This window comes from Carassius gibelio, chromosome A12 (genome assembly GCF_023724105.1).
Source record: "Carassius gibelio isolate Cgi1373 ecotype wild population from Czech Republic chromosome A12, carGib1.2-hapl.c, whole genome shotgun sequence".
NCBI classification, from domain to species: domain Eukaryota; kingdom Metazoa; phylum Chordata; class Actinopteri; order Cypriniformes; family Cyprinidae; genus Carassius; species Carassius gibelio.
The window spans coordinates 12,973,853-12,997,893 of NC_068382.1; the positions used below are offsets into that span (position 1 = coordinate 12,973,853).

Consider the following 24,041-nt stretch of genomic DNA (forward strand, 5'->3'; position numbering starts at 1 on the left):
GATGACTGTTTGCATTAATGCAAATGAGAGCAAAGGATGAAAAATATATGCAAATTAAGAATATTCTACTGTGGATTACTAATACTTCATACTTCATTGGCTATATAATTTGAGGTAATGTATACCATCTAACATGAATACATTTGCACTTCTTAATAAAAGAATAGCTCACAGAAAAATGAAAAATAAAAACCATCCATCATCTGAGCAGATTTGGAGAAATTTACCGTTACGTCACTTGCTCACCAAGGGATCCTCTGTGAATAGGTGCCATCATAATGAGTTTAAACAGCTGATAAAAGCATCACAATAATCCACATTATATTATAATTATATTTTCGCAATATACAAATCCATAAATATGTTTTTTTTTTTTTTATCTTAAATCCATTGCTTCCTACTAAAATACGAGTCCTCTGTCCATAACATTTCTTTCTCCAGTGAAAATCGTGTGTAGTCCGAACCAGTAGAAAAATGTGCATAGATAAAAAAATTGTCAAAAATAGTTCTAAAGAAATGTGTCTTGTATTTTGCCTTGATGGATTTGTTTCTTACAAACAAGCAGCTTTTTACTTCAAAAAACAGTAACTGATGGATTGGGGTTGTGTGGATTAAATGTGGTTTATTGTGATGTTTTTAGCAGCTGTTTGGACTCTCATTCTGACGGCACCCATTTAGAGGATCCATTGGTGAGCAGGTGATGTAATGGTAAATTTCACCAAATCTGTTCTGATGAAGAAACAAAGTCATCTACATGTTGGATAGCCTGAGGCTGCGTACATTTTCAACAGATTTTCATAAAAAACCATCAACATAGCTTTTCCATCCAATCTTTACAACACTGTTAACAATATTTGATATGACTGAATGCAATTTAAAACACAACTTTGCATGATTTTGTTATATTGTAACAATAACCTCTAAATAAATATTAAAAAATATTGAATGCAATTAATGCCTCAAAAAAAAAAAAAAAAAAAACACTATCGACATTGAGATTGTTAGCTGGCTGAGAAACAGAAGAAGAGTCATATAGGTTTCAAATATATGATGGTCAGTAAATTATTATTTTTTTTAATTTCAATTATTTTTTATTAAATAGTTCTCTCTATTTAATAAAAAGTACTAAAGTACTTTTAAATAAAAGTAAAAGTACTAGGGCAGCACTTTGTTCCCTATTTATGGAAAGTATCTGTTAGCATCCTTTTATTCATCCTTATACTGTCTCAACAATAAGCAAATCTATAACTCCAGTCATAAGAAGCATTCAATTCAAGCAGACACCACTCAGCATGCACACCTCTATTTCATCGCAATATTTTGATTATTTCAAATTAAACAGACTCACAGAGACCTGGCACAGGAATCAAAAGCCATACTGTCTTTCTTATTGTTTCACTGGGTAATGGGTGTTCAAGTGCATAACTGCCAATGCCTCTTATACCATCCCGCGCCAAAACCCTACAGGTGCCCATCTCTAAAATGATGCCAGGTTTGTGACACCAGGTCGGCGGGTTGGCACAGTCTGGCACTCGCATCCCCCTGGTCAACCCAGGATTCTGGCAAAAGTTAATGCTGAAGACTAACTGTGGCATTATGGGTAAAACTCATTAATGCAAGTTGGATATTCCTTGATATAATAAAGCTTTTGCCAAATCTGAATACCGTTCTGGAAAGACATATTCATGGACTGGATTTGTCTTGCTCTGTGTGCTGTATTGCAATGTGATGCAACACACACACACACACACACAGACTCCATTTTGTATAGCTTATATATTGCATTGCATTTTTTTCATATAGTATTATATGATAAATGATATCATTATTCAAAATTTCATTATACATATTCAAAATCTTAAACAGTAATGGTAAACATAAAAAAATATATATATATATATATATATTTTAAAAATAAGTTAAATATTGTTGAAATAAAGATAGTGATATTGAGACAGTTTGGGATAGTTAAATATTAGTGAAACGTGTCTCTTTATACATCCATTAAAAACCACTGTTACATCTGTTGATTAAAAGACATTGCAAAGTACCATTTCATGTTATTTCAATGACATTCTGGCATTGCTTTAGTGCCTCCAAAAGTGTATTGTGTACTGTAATTCATTGTAATATATATATATATATATATATATATATATATATATATATATATATATATATATATATATATATATATATATATATATATATATATATATATATATATATATATATATATATATATGTATATATATCCACCTATTTCCTCAACGCGTAAGTATGCTGAACTTCCATTTCATTAGCCGCTATAGGTAAATAACGAGGAGCATAACAATGAGGTGTAAACGGTGGTACAAACCAGTTTGTTCTTAATTAAGATAACAGATTAAAATAATATGATAGGACACATCAATTGTCAATATAAAGCAGCAAAACAAACTTGTTTTGTACATCTAAAAATAGCTGGATGCAAATGAGACCGGAAGCTAGACCTATAGAATTTACAGATGGCGACCCTCATTTTTAAGTCAGGAAAAAGGTGTGTGTGTATATATATATATATATAAAACTCTGAGAAAACTCTGTCATCATTTACTCACCCTCTAGTTATTCCAAATCTGTACGAGATTGTTACCTCTGTTGATCTCAAAAGATGATATTTTGAAGAATGTTTGTAACCAAACAGTTAACAGTAGCATTGACTTCCATAGTATTGTTTCCATACTAATGGAGTCAATGTCTACCGTCAACTGTTTGGTTACCAACATCAATTTCAAAATATCTTAGTTTGTGTTCAAAAGTTGAAAGCTGAAAGTTTATACAGGTTTGGAACAACTTGAGGTTGAGTAAACGATAACATTTTCATTTTTGAGTTATTTTTTTATCTGTGCACTGAGTCCAAGACAATTTTTCTGGAGTTTCAATATTCCAGACCATGAAGATCACCTGATAGAATTTTTCTGTCTGCCAATTTATCGCCAAACTCCTCTGCCCTCTGAACCTGTGCCTGACCCAACATGTCGCTGCCTGAAGCACCTTCCAGCTGCCAGCGGTTAGTGTACCCAGCTTGTGTGCGCTGACATAGTGAGCGAGCTGACACCTGTTAGAAGCATAGTATAACAGTACAGTATGTGCTAAATATTGCAAAGGGAAATAAATACATTTGGTACCGAGTCATGAATTTGATTTAAACTTACACTTCTTGTAGAGTTTTGTTGTGAATTGTGGGAGGTTATAAACATCGACCTGTAAAACAAATACACTGAATGAGTAGCCTAATAAAGGTTTACACACACAATACCTCAAACTAAATAATGATGCCGACAATTCAGCTTTGCACATTTTACTGTTTACAGAATAGGGATGTGCAATATACATCGTCTACGATAATATTTGACATGATCGAGTACATTACAAAAAAAAAAAAAAAAAAAAAACACCCAGAGTGCACATTTACAATAGGCGATGTAGGCTTGGTTAGACGACTGTGCACGAGCCCATTTATTAGAGTTTACACTTTCACTGTGTTATTTAGTCTATTAAAATACATTTAAAATACATCCCCCAAAATTCAAGAAATAGAGGCAAAAATGCCCCATGTGACTTTTATATATAAATAAATATATATATATTTATATATATATGTATATATATATATAAAACGCGGTTGCAGTTTTTTTTTATTTCCAGTTGTGGCCTATGTGTGTTCAACGTGCAAAGAAATATGGATAAGACCAAGGAAGGACTTTTAGACGGAAAGTTTCAGTATAAAACTCTGCCGGATTACTCTTCAGTCTGCCACAAGAAACATTACTCTTCATTTAGTCTGCCACAAGAAACAGCAACATTAAAATCATGAACTCAAATGTCATTGTTTAAAAAAAAAAAAAAAAAAACAATGACTGTAACAGTGCGTAAATCAGACCTTTCTGTAACGCTAACGTTAATAAGCTTAAATGAAAATAACGAAATAATTGTGTAGCGGAGTATTTTTTGTACACAGTGCCGCGAACTGTCAATCACTCCTGTGCGCGTGCATCACTGTCCTCCTCAGCTGCAGCAACTTGCGCTCTCTCTCTTCATCAAGCTTTAAAACAAAAAGGGGACAAAAAGATCATATTGTCTTTGTGCATAGGCTATAGATTAATTAGATAAATGAATATCTAAATTTGTGCCTTGCCGTCTACGGTATTTAGAACTTAGAAAAAAGATGCTGCAGCCAATGAGCAGCCAGCGGGGGCTCGACTCAACCTCCGCAGACAGTTTTTAATGTTTATCAGACAATAACTACTGAAGATTTTGCTTTAGTATAACTCACAACGAGTTTCACACACCTTCTCCGGCCACGTTGAGTTGTTGACACTTAACAGTGGGAAAGCGCCACAAATGCGCTATTCACTTGTATATAACTTAAGGGTGAATGGGTAATGTATTTTCTGCTCTCGGTGGGATGAATTAGGAAGCTTGCATTGTGAAGGGCGCTCTGAAAATCCTAGACCAATCTAATGTTGTAGACGATGTTAGTTTGTGATATGAGCTAGTGAAGCCTCCAAACTTACATTCAGTAATGCCATGCATACGAAGAGCTTGAAAGATAGTGATGTATTTTTGACCCTGAGGCTGTTCCAAGAAAACAGCCGTTTCCCTGAAACAGACAGATATATCATGAAAGGGATGTCATTAAAGCAGCATATGTGCATAAAACTCCCTAAGCAGCATCAAGGTCATTTCAAAAAGAAGGTATAGTGTACTTAATTGTTGTAATGTCCTCCGTAAATGGGGTTTTTATTGTCAGGAATTATACTAATGGCTCACACGTGTTGGGTTGTTGCTGACAGCTGTAAATGGCAAGAAGGAGGTAACATACTTGGAGAAGAAGGTGATGACGGTGCTATGGGCTGGTAGGGTCTCTCTGAAGGGGTTTAACTGCAGGTACAGCCAGTACAGCACTGCTCTCAAGACCTCATACTCGTTAGATGTGAACAGTCTAGACACAGAAACCTTATTAGTTTCCTGCTGATTTACTCCATATGCTCATTTTGGATGTTTTAATAGCCGTTATGTATGCAGAAGGTGACTTGAAGTACAGAAAAGTGCTTATAAAAGCATTACAAAGAATGTCCAGGCCATATGCCATTCCAAAATCAATAGAAATTATATTTTGCAGACACACACACACAAAAGCATATTTAAAGACCATTAAGTGTTTTGCAGAGTAAAATTGCAAAATCACATTTCACCCATTACAATAAAGAAAAATAAATAAATAATGACATTGGTCAACACATCAAGATATTAGATGGTGCACTGTATTAGATGTTGATGTAAAATACAAAAAGTTTGGAGAAAGGATGGTTTTTCTGACTATATTACAGTAATGAGACTCTAATGAGAATTAGCATTAGTTATATTTTGAGAGCAGTAAGTGTTTGCAGAATTATATTTCTAAATCACATTTCCCCCACTAACAGATCGACAGACAGATAGATTATTTGTGCAATATTTAGATCTATCCATTATGGTAGTATTTGGTGCAATGTACTTATTTTATGTTCATGTAAATGAAGTAAACAAAGAAATGAAGTAAATGATGTAAATGAAGAAAACATTTGCAGAAATGAGAGTAATGAGAATCTAATGAAAAATACCACTGAGAATAGGGAAAACATAAAAACACAGAAGTTAAACATCCTGATGCGCTTCAGTAATGAAACTTTGGAAGGAAAATGTAACAATGTAAAACATCCTAATGGTCTTATAAATAGGCTTCATCTTCTTTATGCAAAAGCAATAGAATCAAAAAAAGATCCTGATGCAAGTGCTTCTCAGTGTGAAAGGCCGAAAAGAGAAGAACAATCATGAGACCTTGGACTAAGCAGGGTCTTCAGCAAGAGGTCAAAGGGCAGATCTCTGAGTTTTATGTGGCAGGAGAGTTCAATCACTAGGAACAGCTCCAACCAGCGCTCACATGCTCTCTGGAGAATAGTCTCTTTGAACTGAAAAACACAGAAAGAGTTTTCTAGACGTTTACACACTGAATAAAGGGCTCCCCCTATTGGTCATTTAAAGAACAATAGAACAATACATCAATACTACTACTAATAACAATTACCTTGCAGGAGACTCGATGAAAGCTGCACACAGTAGAAGATGAGATATTTGTCAACATCTCTTTAAGACACCTGTCAATCATATCCATCAGCTTTAAAAGGACAGAATATTTAACACACTGTGTATTCATATATGTCTGGATAATTTCTGATATTCTGCACTGACATTCTGAAACTAAACATGCAAGCATTCGTGACTGTGTGTACAATTTGCATTAACGATTACAAATTGATGCACCCATGACCAGTGGAGAAACGGACTGTTATGCAATGCATGTTGTAGTTCAAACTCTGCTGGGTGGATCATGGTTGATCTTACTCGAAAAACATGTTTCAAATAAATATGGTAATTGACTGCAGTGCCAAAACTCACATACAGTCACACCCAACATCCTGTATATGAATCATTCCAAGATTGGACAAACTAAAAATGTGTAATCGTTTGAGCACCCCACCAAACTTGTCACTGCAACATTGGCTCAACCAATAACGTAAGGATCTATTTGACTATTTAAACTTCTGTAGAGACCTAGATGTGGGCTTATGCACTAATGGATCAGTCTTTATTACTTAATATGACACATTACAGACGCACAGGAATAATTTGTTCTTGACTTTTTTATTACTTGCAGGAGACATATTCTTGTCTCTTCTTTTTATTAGGCATATATTTCTGGCCAAAATATATGTAGAATCTAAATATATGTTGAAAACAGCATGGCTTGAGGGGATACAGTTTGCAAATTTAAACTATGTTTCATTTTAACCACCAACATATTGTGAAATATTATTACAATACTAACTTCTGGAAGAGGTTGGAGATTCCCAGTAATGCGGCAGTAGAGAGCACAGTCTCTCCCCATTCATTGGGGCGTTCCTCTGGGTCGTACACTGTCCGCAGGGCAAAAGACAAAGCTAGAACACAGCAGAAGTTCAGTCATTAGTCAACATCACTGCGAACAGAAACTCATGTGACAGCAAGTGATGATGACACGGCTTGTTATTTACTGCTACTAAGTCATAATAACTATGACATCTTTTTAGAGCGTACCCTCTTTATTGATGGAGGCATCTGTGACAGGCAGTCGGAGAATCAAAGGGCCACTGAGATGCCACTTCCTGTAGGCCAGTCCTCTTCCACACGTAGACTTACTAGCTCTGCTTTCTTTACCAATGACTGCAATATACAAACAAAATAGGAGGAATTTCTCTCTTGAACGGTTTCTTATATACATATATACACACATATATATACATATACATATATATATACACACACACACACACACAAACACACACATATATATATATATATATATATATATATATATATATATATATATATATATATATATACACACACACACACACACACACACACACACACACACACACACACACACACATTTTGCATCATTTATTACATAATAATGTTTCACAAGTTATTATACAGTATATTTTATGACTGTTCTAATAAACTCAATAATAAATACATTTTAATTATGAAACAGTTCTGTCCCATGCGCTCATAAAATAATAACTTTTGGATGGTATCCACTATTTTTCAGGAATTCAAGGTGATTTTGAGTTAATGTGTGTTCTTTCTGTTTTACTAGTGTCAAAAAAACAGAATTGCAAGAAGAATGACTGTTTTCAAACAGGTTTCCAGAACATTCTCCCCTCTCCCACTGGTTAGTCAAATAGATCTTCACGTTATTGTTTGAGCCAATGTTGCTGTGTCAAGCTTGGTGGGGTGCTCATACGATTACACATCTTCAGTTTGTACTGTTAGAAATAAATACTGATCCTACTTGAGTGTGTTCATGCAGCATACTGTTGCTATGGTTTTTGAAACAATACACTATTGACTAATTTGCTGTGTATAAGATCTTGAGAGACCTGTTGGAAAACAAAACCCTTAGAAAACAAAACAATGCAGAACAAATCAGATAAAACCAAAAAAACACTATACACAATAGATGGGCATCATACCAGCTCTCTCTTGTAGCTGAACATCTCTCTGTCTTTTGCTGTTGGTATACATCTCAGATAATTTTTCTGAACCACTCAGGACTGAGCAATGCAGCTCCCACCTGACCCCCAGACATTCCAGCACTGCATCTATGAGCATGAACAAGCAGGGCATATACTTATATTGCATTTTGTAGAAGCATGCATAGGAAAAACAGTAATGAGTAATGAAATAGGGGGTTGCTAAGAGTTGCTTTTGGTTTATTCTAACTTTAATATTACTCTTGGCTTAGTATTACCAAATGAAAATTTATTTTTTAGGCTCTAGATATGACTCAGATTTCTCATTCAAAGCCTACTATCGTTTTTACTATCATTATCAAGGTGAAAATCACTTAAAAATGCAATAACACAAGTCACATCATCTGCATAATTCATTCCCGTAGAACATGGTTGTTGCTATAATAATTCCTGCCTTAGCAAATATCCCCAATTAGATTTTCAATACTTCATACCTGGTTTAGCGTTTTGGGTCACACTGCGAGACAAAATGTTAAATTGTTCCGCCGGACTGTCAAGCTTTGAAGACCATGTGACATCTTTACTGAATATAAAGGTAAAGAGAGACATTATAGGTGCATCCACACACACACACACACACACACACACACTTAGCTATCCAAATGGGGTTACTCCATAGGTGTAATGGTTTTTATACTGTAAAAACTTTATATTCTATCGCCCGCCTACACCAACCCTACCCCTAAACCTATCAGACCTACCCTACCAGAAAACTTTCTGCATTTTTACAATTTAAAAAAAAACTTTGTTCACTTTATTTTTTTATACCTGTTTTACAAACGAGGCTGTCCCCTAAGGGAGGTTTTTGTTGATTTTGTCAGGTTTAGCTCACTTTTGGGTTGAAATTTGTCCCACACACAGTGGGCACACACACACACACACACTTCGTCAGTTTAATCCCCTCTAATCCCACAGTGCTTCAGTGCCAAGTGTTGCCCCTCTAGATACTCTTTGTGTTCAAAGTCCCACCAAGTAGAAAGTTGTCATTCTTTAATGTGCTACCCAACCTGCTCCATAATGATAGCATGTGGCCTGGCAGATATCCCATAGATCTATCCCCGGAGTGAGATAAACTGTCCCCCTCTCTCCTCGTCTGCCTGTCTCTCTCTCCCGCTAAACAGTTGTCATGGTAGTCAACTTGTCCCTGGCAACATACCAGAGTCTGGTACGTCGGCTGGCAGAAAGCGGGTGAACGAGACGTGGCAAAATGAACTGTGGGCAGCTAGTGGCACCCTCGTGCCAGTGGAGTGCCATGGGGTCAGCTGCAAAATAAACACACAGGGAGAGAGGGTGTGCATGTTCAAGAATAGGATGAAGTGATCCAGATATTTGAGCTATGATTAAACATACAGTATGTTTGTGACAGATGACTGTTTGCATTAATGCAAATGAGAGCAAAGGATGAAAAATATATGCAAATTAAGAATATTCTACTGTGGATTACTAATACTTCATACTTCATTGGCTATATAATTTGAGGTAATGTATACCATCTAACATGAATACATTTGCACTTCTTAATAAAAGAATAGCTCACAGAAAAATGAAAAATAAAAACCATCCATCATCTGAGCAGATTTGGAGAAATTTACCGTTACGTCACTTGCTCACCAAGGGATCCTCTGTGAATAGGTGCCATCATAATGAGTTTAAACAGCTGATAAAAGCATCACAATAATCCACATTATATTATAATTATATTTTCGCAATATACAAATCCATAAATATGTTTTTTTTTTTTTTATCTTAAATCCATTGCTTCCTACTAAAATACGAGTCCTCTGTCCATAACATTTCTTTCTCCAGTGAAAATCGTGTGTAGTCCGAACCAGTAGAAAAATGTGCATAGATAAAAAAATTGTCAAAAATAGTTCTAAAGAAATGTGTCTTGTATTTTGCCTTGATGGATTTGTTTCTTACAAACAAGCAGCTTTTTACTTCAAAAAACAGTAACTGATGGATTGGGGTTGTGTGGATTAAATGTGGTTTATTGTGATGTTTTTAGCAGCTGTTTGGACTCTCATTCTGACGGCACCCATTTAGAGGATCCATTGGTGAGCAGGTGATGTAATGGTAAATTTCACCAAATCTGTTCTGATGAAGAAACAAAGTCATCTACATGTTGGATAGCCTGAGGCTGCGTACATTTTCAACAGATTTTCATAAAAAACCATCAACATAGCTTTTCCATCCAATCTTTACAACACTGTTAACAATATTTGATATGACTGAATGCAATTTAAAACACAACTTTGCATGATTTTGTTATATTGTAACAATAACCTCTAAATAAATATTAAAAAATATTGAATGCAATTAATGCCTCAAAAAAAAAAAAAAAAAAACACTATCGACATTGAGATTGTTAGCTGGCTGAGAAACAGAAGAAGAGTCATATAGGTTTCAAATATATGATGGTCAGTAAATTATTATTTTTTTTAATTTCAATTATTTTTTATTAAATAGTTCTCTCTATTTAATAAAAAGTACTAAAGTACTTTTAAATAAAAGTAAAAGTACTAGGGCAGCACTTTGTTCCCTATTTATGGAAAGTATCTGTTAGCATCCTTTTATTCATCCTTATACTGTCTCAACAATAAGCAAATCTATAACTCCAGTCATAAGAAGCATTCAATTCAAGCAGACACCACTCAGCATGCACACCTCTATTTCATCGCAATATTTTGATTATTTCAAATTAAACAGACTCACAGAGACCTGGCACAGGAATCAAAAGCCATACTGTCTTTCTTATTGTTTCACTGGGTAATGGGTGTTCAAGTGCATAACTGCCAATGCCTCTTATACCATCCCGCGCCAAAACCCTACAGGTGCCCATCTCTAAAATGATGCCAGGTTTGTGACACCAGGTCGGCGGGTTGGCACAGTCTGGCACTCGCATCCCCCTGGTCAACCCAGGATTCTGGCAAAAGTTAATGCTGAAGACTAACTGTGGCATTATGGGTAAAACTCATTAATGCAAGTTGGATATTCCTTGATATAATAAAGCTTTTGCCAAATCTGAATACCGTTCTGGAAAGACATATTCATGGACTGGATTTGTCTTGCTCTGTGTGCTGTATTGCAATGTGATGCAACACACACACACACACACACAGACTCCATTTTGTATAGCTTATATATTGCATTGCATTTTTTTCATATAGTATTATATGATAAATGATATCATTATTCAAAATTTCATTATACATATTCAAAATCTTAAACAGTAATGGTAAACATAAAAAAATATATATATATATATATATATTTTAAAAATAAGTTAAATATTGTTGAAATAAAGATAGTGATATTGAGACAGTTTGGGATAGTTAAATATTAGTGAAACGTGTCTCTTTATACATCCATTAAAAACCACTGTTACATCTGTTGATTAAAAGACATTGCAAAGTACCATTTCATGTTATTTCAATGACATTCTGGCATTGCTTTAGTGCCTCCAAAAGTGTATTGTGTACTGTAATTCATTGTAATATATATATATATATATATATATATATAATATATATATATATATATATATATATATATATATATATATATATATATATATATATATATATATATATATATATATATATATATATATGTATATATATCCACCTATTTCCTCAACGCGTAAGTATGCTGAACTTCCATTTCATTAGCCGCTATAGGTAAATAACGAGGAGCATAACAATGAGGTGTAAACGGTGGTACAAACCAGTTTGTTCTTAATTAAGATAACAGATTAAAATAATATGATAGGACACATCAATTGTCAATATAAAGCAGCAAAACAAACTTGTTTTGTACATCTAAAAATAGCTGGATGCAAATGAGACCGGAAGCTAGACCTATAGAATTTACAGATGGCGACCCTCATTTTTAAGTCAGGAAAAAGGTGTGTGTGTATATATATATATATATAAAACTCTGAGAAAACTCTGTCATCATTTACTCACCCTCTAGTTATTCCAAATCTGTACGAGATTGTTACCTCTGTTGATCTCAAAAGATGATATTTTGAAGAATGTTTGTAACCAAACAGTTAACAGTAGCATTGACTTCCATAGTATTGTTTCCATACTAATGGAGTCAATGTCTACCGTCAACTGTTTGGTTACCAACATCAATTTCAAAATATCTTAGTTTGTGTTCAAAAGTTGAAAGCTGAAAGTTTATACAGGTTTGGAACAACTTGAGGTTGAGTAAACGATAACATTTTCATTTTTGAGTTATTTTTTTATCTGTGCACTGAGTCCAAGACAATTTTTCTGGAGTTTCAATATTCCAGACCATGAAGATCACCTGATAGAATTTTTCTGTCTGCCAATTTATCGCCAAACTCCTCTGCCCTCTGAACCTGTGCCTGACCCAACATGTCGCTGCCTGAAGCACCTTCCAGCTGCCAGCGGTTAGTGTACCCAGCTTGTGTGCGCTGACATAGTGAGCGAGCTGACACCTGTTAGAAGCATAGTATAACAGTACAGTATGTGCTAAATATTGCAAAGGGAAATAAATACATTTGGTACCGAGTCATGAATTTGATTTAAACTTACACTTCTTGTAGAGTTTTGTTGTGAATTGTGGGAGGTTATAAACATCGACCTGTAAAACAAATACACTGAATGAGTAGCCTAATAAAGGTTTACACACACAATACCTCAAACTAAATAATGATGCCGACAATTCAGCTTTGCACATTTTACTGTTTACAGAATAGGGATGTGCAATATACATCGTCTACGATAATATTTGACATGATCGAGTACATTACAAAAAAACAAACAAAACAAAAAAAACACCCAGAGTGCACATTTACAATAGGCGATGTAGGCTTGGTTAGACGACTGTGCACGAGCCCATTTATTAGAGTTTACACTTTCACTGTGTTATTTAGTCTATTAAAATACATTTACAATACACCCCCCAAAATTCAAGAAATAGAGGCAAAAATGCCCCATGTGACTTTTATATATAAATAAATATATATATATATATGTATATATATATATAAAACGCGGTTGCAGTTTTTTTTTATTTCCAGTTGTGGCCTATGTGTGTTCAACGTGCAAAGAAATATGGATAAGACCAAGGAAGGACTTTTAGACGGAAAGTTTCAGTATAAAACTCTGCCGGATTACTCTTCAGTCTGCCACAAGAAACATTACTCTTCATTTAGTCTGCCACAAGAAACAGCAACATTAAAATCATGAACTCAAATGTCATTGTTTAAAAAAAAAAAAAAAAAAACAATGACTGTAACAGTGCGTAAATCAGACCTTTCTGTAACGCTAACGTTAATAAGCTTAAATGAAAATAACGAAATAATTGTGTAGCGGAGTATTTTTTGTACACAGTGCCGCGAACTGTCAATCACTCCTGTGCGCGTGCATCACTGTCCTCCTCAGCTGCAGCAACTTGCGCTCTCTCTCTTCATCAAGCTTTAAAACAAAAAGGGGACAAAAAGATCATATTGTCTTTGTGCATAGGCTATAGATTAATTAGATAAATGAATATCTAAATTTGTGCCTTGCCGTCTACGGTATTTAGAACTTAGAAAAAAGATGCTGCAGCCAATGAGCAGCCAGCGGGGGCTCGACTCAACCTCCGCAGACAGTTTTTAATGTTTATCAGACAATAACTACTGAAGATTTTGCTTTAGTATAACTCACAACGAGTTTCACACACCTTCTCCGGCCACGTTGAGTTGTTGACACTTAACAGTGGGAAAGCGCCACAAATGCGCTATTCACTTGTATATAACTTAAGGGTGAATGGGTAATGTATTTTCTGCTCTCGGTGGGATGAATTAGGAAGCTTGCATTGTGAAGGGCGCTCTGAAAATCGGCAGTGCAGGTAAAAGATTAAAACCTCTATTAAAACAGATGTCCAAATGAGCGTACCGGTACGCTACAAGCACGTTCTGGGCGCACGGAGAGGTGGCGGTACGCTCAAGAGCTATATTTGGAAGTGGCGGTACTGAGTACCAGTGCAATTTTTTTGCAGTCCACTTAGAATTCAACATGGAAATCATTTTTGTTTTTTATTGGCATTGATTGTTTTGAAATTCAAATGGTACTTACATGCCTGTGTTTTTATTTCTGTAATAAATATGGCTTTCAAGCCAACAGTTAATTTGGAGGATATTGATGGTTTATTGCAGGTATGTTGTTTACATGAGAAAATCTGTGTTACAAGTTAAACAAAAATTCCAATAAACAATCATATTTTGAATTTAAATAGTTTCTTTGTCTTGAGTTTACATTAATTATTTACATTTTACATTTACATATCCAAAAAGTTTCAGTCTTTTAATTGCGATTAATCGCGATTAATCGCGATTAATTTTAAAAAATTGTGCGATTAATTAGTTAATTTTTTTTAATCGATTGACAGCACTAATATATATATATATATATATATACTTTTAATATCACACGAAGAGTAGTTTTTTTCTCTAAATATCAACACAATTGGAAATGGTATACTGATTTTATAAAACAGTCCAATAAACAATAAGTTAATACTAACTGACTTACATTTTAAAATAAAAAAATTTAATTTATGCATTTATGAGGCGCTTTTATCCAAAGCAACTTACAGTGCATTTAGGCTATCAATTTTTTTAAATACCATGACATTTTAGACACAAGTTCCTGTATTATTGAAAAAATAAATAGTTTCAAACAAAGCCACATCATGACTGTTTTACATCTCTGAGCAACACCCAACCGTGTTTCAGTTGAATGACTCAATGGCTCACTCATGCAGTAATTTGCCGCACCTACTGCCGATTTTAGGTTTATATTTTGAGTTTATTTTCCCTTTTTACCCCAAATCATTAAAAAAAAACTATATTAATTTTTTTAAACATCTGATATTGATTTACATTTTTCAATTTTTATGTATTTGTATAAAATTGTCATGAGTGTATGTCAAAGAGAACAAAGTTGTATTTTCTAAATACTGAGTGGCATTTGATGGAAGAGTTGCCATGGTGACTATACTACATACACACTACAGACATACACACTACATCCAAAACTCAATCACTCAACGCTACTGATCCTGTTCAGTCAACATCATCATTCAGTGTAACTGGATCAGGGGGCATTAGAATGGCCAGAACTGACACAAAGACAGAAGTACAGAGGATGCTTTCTGATAATAAAAAACTCAGTAAGAAACTTCTTCAATATATGTCTACACCTACACAACATAATACACTGCCACAACAAACTAGTACACGACATACAATCCAACCTGAAGTTCTAAAGCAGCTCCATTTTGACAGGGTGTTCCCTATTAGCAGCCTTTCTTACATTCCACACTGGGAATTTAAGATAAATGGGGTCAAATTGGGGATCTCACATCAGATATCACCTATAATAATAACGACATGACAATCAGAGAACTTAAGTTTTTTTTCCATTTGCATTTTGGTGACAGAAGTAGCAATGAATTGTTTCAGGACTTAAAGGGTTAGTTCACCCAAGTGTCCCGACTCCCACAGTCAGCAGATGTTAGAAAAAAAGTGTTTATTACATTTGAAATCTTGATATTAGCCTTACAAAAAAGCATGGATTCGCTACAGGGAGTCATGTGAGGGACATTTTCTTACAGACGGGTGCACTTTATTTCACATCTTCTAAACATTTGACCACAAACACCAGCTTACCTCACTGAAAGACTTGGAAGAGCAAGGACAATTTAACTTTGATTGGATTATTCTGAAAGAGGAAAATCACATACACCTAGGATGCTTCGAGAGTAGAAGATGGATGCATTTTCATTTTCGGGTGAACTAACTCTTTAATGTACACCAAACAAAGTGAACATGAAACACACCAACAGTTTCGGTAAAGGGTCATGGGGCTAGGTCCATCTCCTAATCAAAGCCCAGCATGGCAAGTTGTGCGCAACTCAGCGAAGAGCCTACTAAGGAGAGAAAGAAAGCTGTGAAAGAAACCCCTGAAATGAAAAGTCATAGTGATACTATAAAACAACTTAGTGCAAAAATGTATGCACTTACCAACATGGTGAACACTATGGAGCACTCCATGACACAATCACCCAGAAGCAGCTGTGAGTAATAGACCACAAATGGAAGGAGCAATACTTACCGGATGTTAAAGTGAGACCACTCAATGAACTCCTGGGGTATAATGACAACCTTGAAGTTTATGCTGTGAATGGAGAGTCAATCCCATTTGATGGCTGGGCGATCATAACTGTGAACCTATTTGAAAATTATGACCACTGTCCTTTAATGTCCCTTTCCTCGTGAGCAGACTGCAGATTGAGAGGCCACTATTGGGGTACAATGTAGTAGAGGAACTGATACAAGAGAACCCTGAATGTCTTAGGCCAACACTTGTCTCGTTGCTCACTGGAGCCATTGATGTATCTAATCGAACATCGCACAGTTAGACTCCAGGCTGTTTGAACCTCAGGAAGACAGTGTAGTTCTATCACGTCTAGTCACTGGCTGAGGGCCTTCTGGAGATACACTCAAATATTAAACCTTATGTGTCTATAACTATTGGAAACAACACTTTGTTTATGTGATGTAACTATACCACAGGGTACAGTAATTGAAACTGTAAAGTTAATTGAAAAATAGTGGACCTTGATTGATCAATTACTAGACCAGTGCACCTTGCAATGATTCAAACTGCTGCCACTTCAGAAGATGAGGTGAATCCTTCATTGTGGTATCCCCCATTGACCTAAGACATTTAAATGAGAGACAGCAAGGAATTGTCAAGAGAATGCTGTAAGAGGAGTCTGATGCATTTAGCAGAGATGCAGATGACATTGGGCGTATACCAAACTTACAAATACAGATAAGCCTAAAGGATGACATCCCAGTTAAACAGTACCAAAGCCTCTGTTTAATGAAGTGAAGGGTTACATACAAGACCTCTAAGCAAATCATTAAATCAAAGTCTCCATTTGCTGCTCCCGCGGTATGCGTCCGAAAGAAGGATAACAACCTGTGACTTTGTGTTGATTATCACCTACTGAATAAGAAGACTGTCCCTGACAGATATCCATTACCCAGGATACAAGACCAGATTGATAAACTTGAAGGTTACACCTGGTTCAGCATCCTAGATCAGGGCAAAGCATAACATCAAGGTTTCATTAGAGAAGGGTCTAGGCAAATGACAGCCTTTATCTGCCCTTAATGCTGTAAACCTTACCTGGACAATATACTATTCTATGCAAAGTCCTTTGAAGAACATGTGGCTGAAGTGGAAAGCTGAAAAATGTGAGTTTATTCACAGTGAAGTCTGGTACGTTAGAAGCTTGATATCGACTGAGGGGGTGCGAACAGATGTTAAAGAATTGGAAGCTATTCAGTCGCTCACAAATAAGACACCCCACATTGTTGGTGATGTAAGAAGACTACTAGGCTTCCTTAGTTATCATAGTGCTTTCATTCAGGACTTCTCCAGAATAGCAAAACCATTGTATGATCCTCAACAGCAAAACCTGATACTCTAAGAGATCTGCGCAGTCTGAGGAATGTCAGAGGTCCACAAGTCCCATCCAGAACTCCAGTGGAATGGGTTAATGACCATCAGCAAATTCTGGAAGAGTTAATCGGTATGTTAGTAAGCTCACCTGTATTGGGCTACCCAGATTTCAACTTACCATTTACACTCCACACTGATACACTAGTGAGAGATGAACAACTGCTGCATATCACATGGATGCCTAACATAAGTCAAAATGAGTTGATCAGGGCTCAAAAAGAAGATTCAGTAGAACATGGAGGAAAGTGTAAGACTGAGAACATCACACTTACCAAAGAGGTGAGAGGAGAGGTGATGGGGCTAGCAAAATATTCTTGCATGAGTGGAACAGGTTATACAAGGAGGGAGGACTTTTATACCGACAGACTGGAGAGAGGAAGCAGCTTGTCCTTCCTAACAAATACAAACAATTAGTGTTGGAGTACCTTCATGACAAGATAGGGCATGTGGGTAGAGAGCGGGTGCTGAATCTAGTGAGAGAGCAGTTGTATTGGCATTACATGAAGAATGAAGTGGATAAGTATTTCTAAGAGGTGCCCATGTATAAAACAGAAAAAAAAACATCAGTTCATGTTCTAGCACCTATGGGCAGCATAAAATCATACTTGCCAATGGACCTAGTGTGTTGACTACTTACACCCGGAGCCAAGTCTTGGAGGTTATGAATATACCCTTGTCATGGACCACTTCACAAGATTTGCGCAAGCCAAAGGAAAAAAAAGAAAATAAAACAAGTCAGGACGGACTGCTGCTGAGTGCCTTTTTAAAGATTAAATTCCATGCTCGGTTACTCTGCCAAGTTGCATCACGACCAGGGTCGAGAGTTTAAGATTGAGCTCTACCGTACGCTCCTCACCTCCCAGTAGACCCAATCTTTGGTCTTGTGGAAAAGACAGACAAGGTCACAAATAAAGGGTACACGGAGCAGTGGGCAACCAGAATGGCTGAAGCATGTTGAATTGCAGAGGAGCACAGGGAGGCCCTTGGAGGACAGGGAGGCCCTGGAAAGCTAAGATCCTACTGGGAAAAGGCAACTTATGTAATGAAGGAACAGATGTCAAACAACCCTGCATATATAGTTTGTCCAGAGAACGGAGGTAACAGAAAGCCCAGAATGTTACATTGAAACCGACTTACCTGTGGAGGCTCCACCGAAATCACCACTTACAAAGTAACCTGCAAAAGAAAGAAATACACATATACAGACAAGCAAAGACAATAGAGACAAAGAGAGAAGTAACTTTAGCAGAGACAGTGACACAGCAGACTCAGATGAGGATTGTGACTTGGGAGGATATTCGCTTGTTAAGTCTGACGTCACGTAGCAGCGCTTCCGTGTTCAAACGCTCTATCAGTTACCATGAGAAAACAACAAAAGGTTCTAATATAAACTCACAAGGTGATAGAATATTAGCGAAAAAGTTATAATCTTAACCTTCAACTCCATACCGAAGTCCCAGATAGCCAGACAATAAAAATATAAATATTAAAAAAATGTATAAATTTTTTTGTTTGGGACGCTGTGAGCAGGGAGAATGTAGTTTATACCGTAAGTTTGAAAGCGTTTAGCTTAAATTATTAATATAAATAAACAGTGCTCATAAACGGCTGCTTAGGTCGTATTCTCAAGTGAAGTGAGTTGATGCTTGGACCCGGAAACAGCGCTTCTTACATCATCACTTAACAATCGAATTGGTTGACCATCCCTGCCAATTTGACAGAACCAAGTAGAGATGATCCACCTGAGCGAATGCCTGCAAGAGACCTATTCAGTCAAATACAAAGAGAAGAACCCATGCTCAATAAAATCACATGGATGATGAAATTGGTGCAGATAGTGTATGTGCTATACCTGAAGAGATGTCAGATGTAGTAATTGCAAGCCCAGACCTGAAAAATCAAACTGAAATTAGGCAAGCTACCAGAGATTGGAGACCAAGACAGACGTTCACATATGAGACACTAGGTCAGCCAACATCGCAGACACTTACAGCAGTTAACACTGTAGGTGTTTATGGGCCACCAGCTAGGCAAAAAGGGGCCTGTACATCATAATATCTTACACCAACATATTGTACTTACCTCCATACTACATACCTTCAGGTGACATACCTTTTATGCCATGCCAGTCATTCACACCATTTCCATACCTTGTATGTGTCTATTGAGACAATGGTGGTTTAAGAAAATTTGGGAGGTATAATCTTCTTTGTCTAGGAGAGTGTGACCCCCACATGGAGTTCAGGTCACAGTAATATTGAATTGAATTGAAACTGAAAATTTAAATTATATTTTATTTATTATTTACATGTGTCTGTGTACTTCTATAACATATAGTCTATGTATTTATATAGCATATTGTCATGGTGTATGTCAAAGAGAACAAAGTTGTATTTCCTAAATACTAAGTGACATTTGAGGAAAGATTTGCCATGGGGACTACGCCGCGTCTTCAGTCAACAAAGAGGACCGCTTGACTAAAGGCAAGTACACCGGGTGGTATGGAAAATCTAATATGGACTAATATGGTCACACTTCCTGGTTCTAGTAAGAACACTTGCTTCTGCATTTTGGACAAGCTGTAGTTTGTTTACTAAGCGCGCAGAAAAACCACCCAATAAAGCATTACAATAATTTAACCTTGAGGTCATAAATACATGGATTAACATTCCTGCATTTGACATTGAGAGCATAGACCGTAATTTAGATATATTTTTGAGATGGAAAAATGCAGTTTTACAAATGCTAGAAACGTGGCTTTCTAAGGAAAGATTGCGATCAAATAGCACACCTAGGCTCCTAACTGATGACAAATAATTGACAGAGCAGCCATCAAGTCTTAGATAGTGTTTTAGGTTTTACATGCAGAGTTTTTAGGTCCTATAGTTAACACCTCTGTTTTTTCAGAATTTAGCAGTAAGAAATTACTCGACATCCAGTTTTTTATATCGACTATGTATTCCATTAGTTTGTCAAATTGGTGTGTTTTACCGGACTGCGAAGAAATATAGAGCTGAGTATTGTCAGCATAATAGTGAAAGCTAACACCATGTTTCCTGATGATATCTCCCAAGGGTAACATATAAAGCGTGAAGAGTAGCGGCCCTAGTACTGAGCCTTGAGGTACTCCATACTGCACTTGTGATCGACATGATACATTTTCATTCACTGCTACGAACTGATGGCGGTCATATAAGTATGATTTAAACCATGCTAATGCACTTCCATTAATGTCAACAAAGTGTTCAAGTCTATGCAAAAGAATGTTGTGGTCAATTGTGTCAAACTCAGCACTAAGATCCAATAAAACTAATAGAGAGATACAACCACGATCACATGATAAGAGCAGGTCATTTGTAACTCTAAGGAGAACTCTTACTATAATGTACCTATTAATCGGTTTGCTTTAATGTTAAAGTTAACAACTGCCAGTATGAGGATACAAAAATAAAATTTAACAGATACTGTTATTACTTACCCATATTACTTACCTGTATTCAGTCTGCTATGTGAGTTGTGTGAAACATTGATAGGATTTATTTCTTTGTTTATTTATTCAACTGTCACAGCAGTCACACTCACAACAGACCCGGAAGAGAAGACAATGCTGAATAAAGTCGTAATTTTTGTTATTTTTGGACCAAAATGTATTTTCGATGTTTTAACAAATTCTAACTAACCCTCTTTACAAATTCAGTATCTCAAAAAAAAATTATATTAAATTTTGAGCTAGATCATTTTGATTAACTTTGAGTAAAAATACTGTGTACCTTTTGGTCTAGTTTAGAACATGCAACCACAATTATGGGAAAGACTACTGACTTGACAGTTGTCCAGAAGACAATCATTAACACCCTCCAAAAGGAGGGTAAGTTACAAAAGGTCATTGCTGTAAGGGCTGTATCAAAATATATTCCTAGAAAGTTGACTGGAGGGAAAAAGTGTGGTAGAAAAAGGTTCACAATAAACAAGGATGACCACAGCCTTGGGAAGATTGTGAGGAAAAGCAGATTCAAGAACTTCACAAGGAGTGGACTGAAGCCTGAGTCAAGTGCATTAAGAGTCACCAAACTCAGACATCTTCAGGAAAAGGGATACAGCTGTCACATTCCAAGAACCAAGCCATTCCTGAACCAGAAAAAAAAAAAATACATCAGAAGCATTTCACCTGAGGTAAGGAGTAAAAGAACTGGACTGTTGCTCAGTAGTCCACAGTCCTCTTTCGGTTGAAAGTAAATTTAGAATTTCATTTAGAAATCAAGGTCTGGAGTCTGGAGGAAGACTGGAAAAGAACAGAATCCAAGCTGCTTGAAGTCCAGTGTGAAGTTTCTGAAGGCAGTGATGATTTGGGGTGCCTTGACGTCTGCTGGTGTCAATGCAGGAGATTATGGAGCACTTTTATGCTTCCATCCCCTGACAAGCTTTATGGAGATGCCGATTTCCTTTTGCAGCAGGACTTCAGAACCTGCCCACACTGCCAAAACCACACCACGGTGGTTTGCTGACCATGATATTACTGTGCTTGATTGGCCAGCCAACTCACATGACCTTAACCTCACAGAAAATCTATGGGGTATTGAGAAGAGGAAGAAATGTAACATTTGACAAACAATACAGAGGTGCTGAATGCCGCTATCAATGCAACCTGGGCTTCAGTAACGACTCCGCTGTGCCACAGGCTTATCGCCTCTATGTCACGCTGCATTAAAGCAGTAAATTGTGGAAAAGGAGCCCCAACCAAGTACTGAGTGCATAATTAAACCTGCTTGGAGATCTTGAAAATTTTTGTTTTGTAAATGTTTTTTTTTTTTATTGATCTTTCAGAAAATATTCACATTTTTGAAATACTGTATACTGATACTGTAAATCATAACCATCAAAACTAAAACAACTCTTGAAATATTTCAGTTTGTGTGCAATGAATCTCGAATATAAGAAAGTTTGCTTTTTTAAATTAAATTACAAGAAATAAAGAACTTTTCCATGATATTAAATTTTTTTGAGATGCACTTGTAAACGGACTTTGATAACCACACTACTTAAGAAAATTACCCTTTGCTTTAGAAGTGGACATCCAAAACTTCCTTGTTCTCGGTTGTTAAAGCTCTAAGACTGGCAAGAGCGGCATCCAAATCTTCAATACTTATCTTGTTCACTGCTTTTGACATGGTTAACCACCAGATCCTCCTGTTAGCCCTATTGGCAAAGGCCATCTCAGGAAACGAAGGACTTTTAGACGGAAAGTTTCAGTATAAAACTCTGCCGGATTACTCTTCAGTCTGCCACAAGAAACATTACTCTTCATTTAGTCTGCCACAAGAAACAGCAACATTAAAATCATGAACTCAAATGTCATTGTTTAAAAAAAAAAAAAAAAAAACAATGACTGTAACAGTGCGTAAATCAGACCTTTCTGTAACGCTAACGTTAATAAGCTTAAATGAAAATAACGAAATAATTGTGTAGCGGAGTATTTTTTGTACACAGTGCCGCGAACTGTCAATCACTCCTGTGCGCGTGCATCACTGTCCTCCTCAGCTGCAGCAACTTGCGCTCTCTCTCTTCATCAAGCTTTAAAACAAAAAGGGGACAAAAAGATCATATTGTCTTTGTGCATAGGCTATAGATTAATTAGATAAATGAATATCTAAATTTGTGCCTTGCCGTCTACGGTATTTAGAACTTAGAAAAAAGATGCTGCAGCCAATGAGCAGCCAGCGGGGGCTCGACTCAACCTCCGCAGACAGTTTTTAATGTTTATCAGACAATAACTACTGAAGATTTTGCTTTAGTATAACTCACAACGAGTTTCACACACCTTCTCCGGCCACGTTGAGTTGTTGACACTTAACAGTGGGAAAGCGCCACAAATGCGCTATTCACTTGTATATAACTTAAGGGTGAATGGGTAATGTATTTTCTGCTCTCGGTGGGATGAATTAGGAAGCTTGCATTGTGAAGGGCGCTCTGAAAATCGGCAGTGCAGGTAAAAGATTAAAACCTCTATTAAAACAGATGTCCAAATGAGCGTACCGGTACGCTACAAGCACGTTCTGGGCGCACGGAGAGGTGGCGGTACGCTCAAGAGCTATATTTGGAAGTGGCGGTACTGAGTACCAGTGCAATTTTTTTGCAGTCCACTTAGAATTCAACATGGAAATCATTTTTGTTTTTTATTGGCATTGATTGTTTTGAAATTCAAATGGTACTTACATGCCTGTGTTTTTATTTCTGTAATAAATATGGCTTTCAAGCCAACAGTTAATTTGGAGGATATTGATGGTTTATTGCAGGTATGTTGTTTACATGAGAAAATCTGTGTTACAAGTTA

At 36.4% G+C, this 24,041-nt stretch overlaps 1 protein-coding gene across 1 annotated transcript in view; it reads right to left on the reverse strand.

Moving 5' to 3' along the window:
* The window catches only part of LOC128025644 (uncharacterized), a 20,253-nt gene extending 7,484 nt beyond the window's left edge, over positions 1 to 12,769 (reverse strand). Inside the window, exons 1-13 of the mRNA XM_052612135.1 lie at positions 12,725 to 12,769; positions 12,474 to 12,627; positions 9,319 to 9,424; positions 8,597 to 8,685; positions 8,103 to 8,231; positions 7,162 to 7,287; positions 6,914 to 7,025; positions 6,113 to 6,182; positions 5,866 to 5,996; positions 4,868 to 4,987; positions 4,560 to 4,645; positions 3,198 to 3,262; positions 2,947 to 3,100 (exon numbers count right to left, since the gene is read on the reverse strand). Of these exons, the coding sequence (XP_052468095.1) occupies positions 2,947 to 3,100; positions 3,198 to 3,262; positions 4,560 to 4,645; positions 4,868 to 4,987; positions 5,866 to 5,996; positions 6,113 to 6,182; positions 6,914 to 7,025; positions 7,162 to 7,287; positions 8,103 to 8,231; positions 8,597 to 8,685; positions 9,319 to 9,424; positions 12,474 to 12,627; positions 12,725 to 12,769 (1,387 nt within the window). The remainder of the gene's footprint in view (positions 1 to 2,946; positions 3,101 to 3,197; positions 3,263 to 4,559; positions 4,646 to 4,867; positions 4,988 to 5,865; positions 5,997 to 6,112; positions 6,183 to 6,913; positions 7,026 to 7,161; positions 7,288 to 8,102; positions 8,232 to 8,596; positions 8,686 to 9,318; positions 9,425 to 12,473; positions 12,628 to 12,724) is intronic.
* Between the last annotated feature and the right edge of the window lie 11,272 nt (positions 12,770 to 24,041).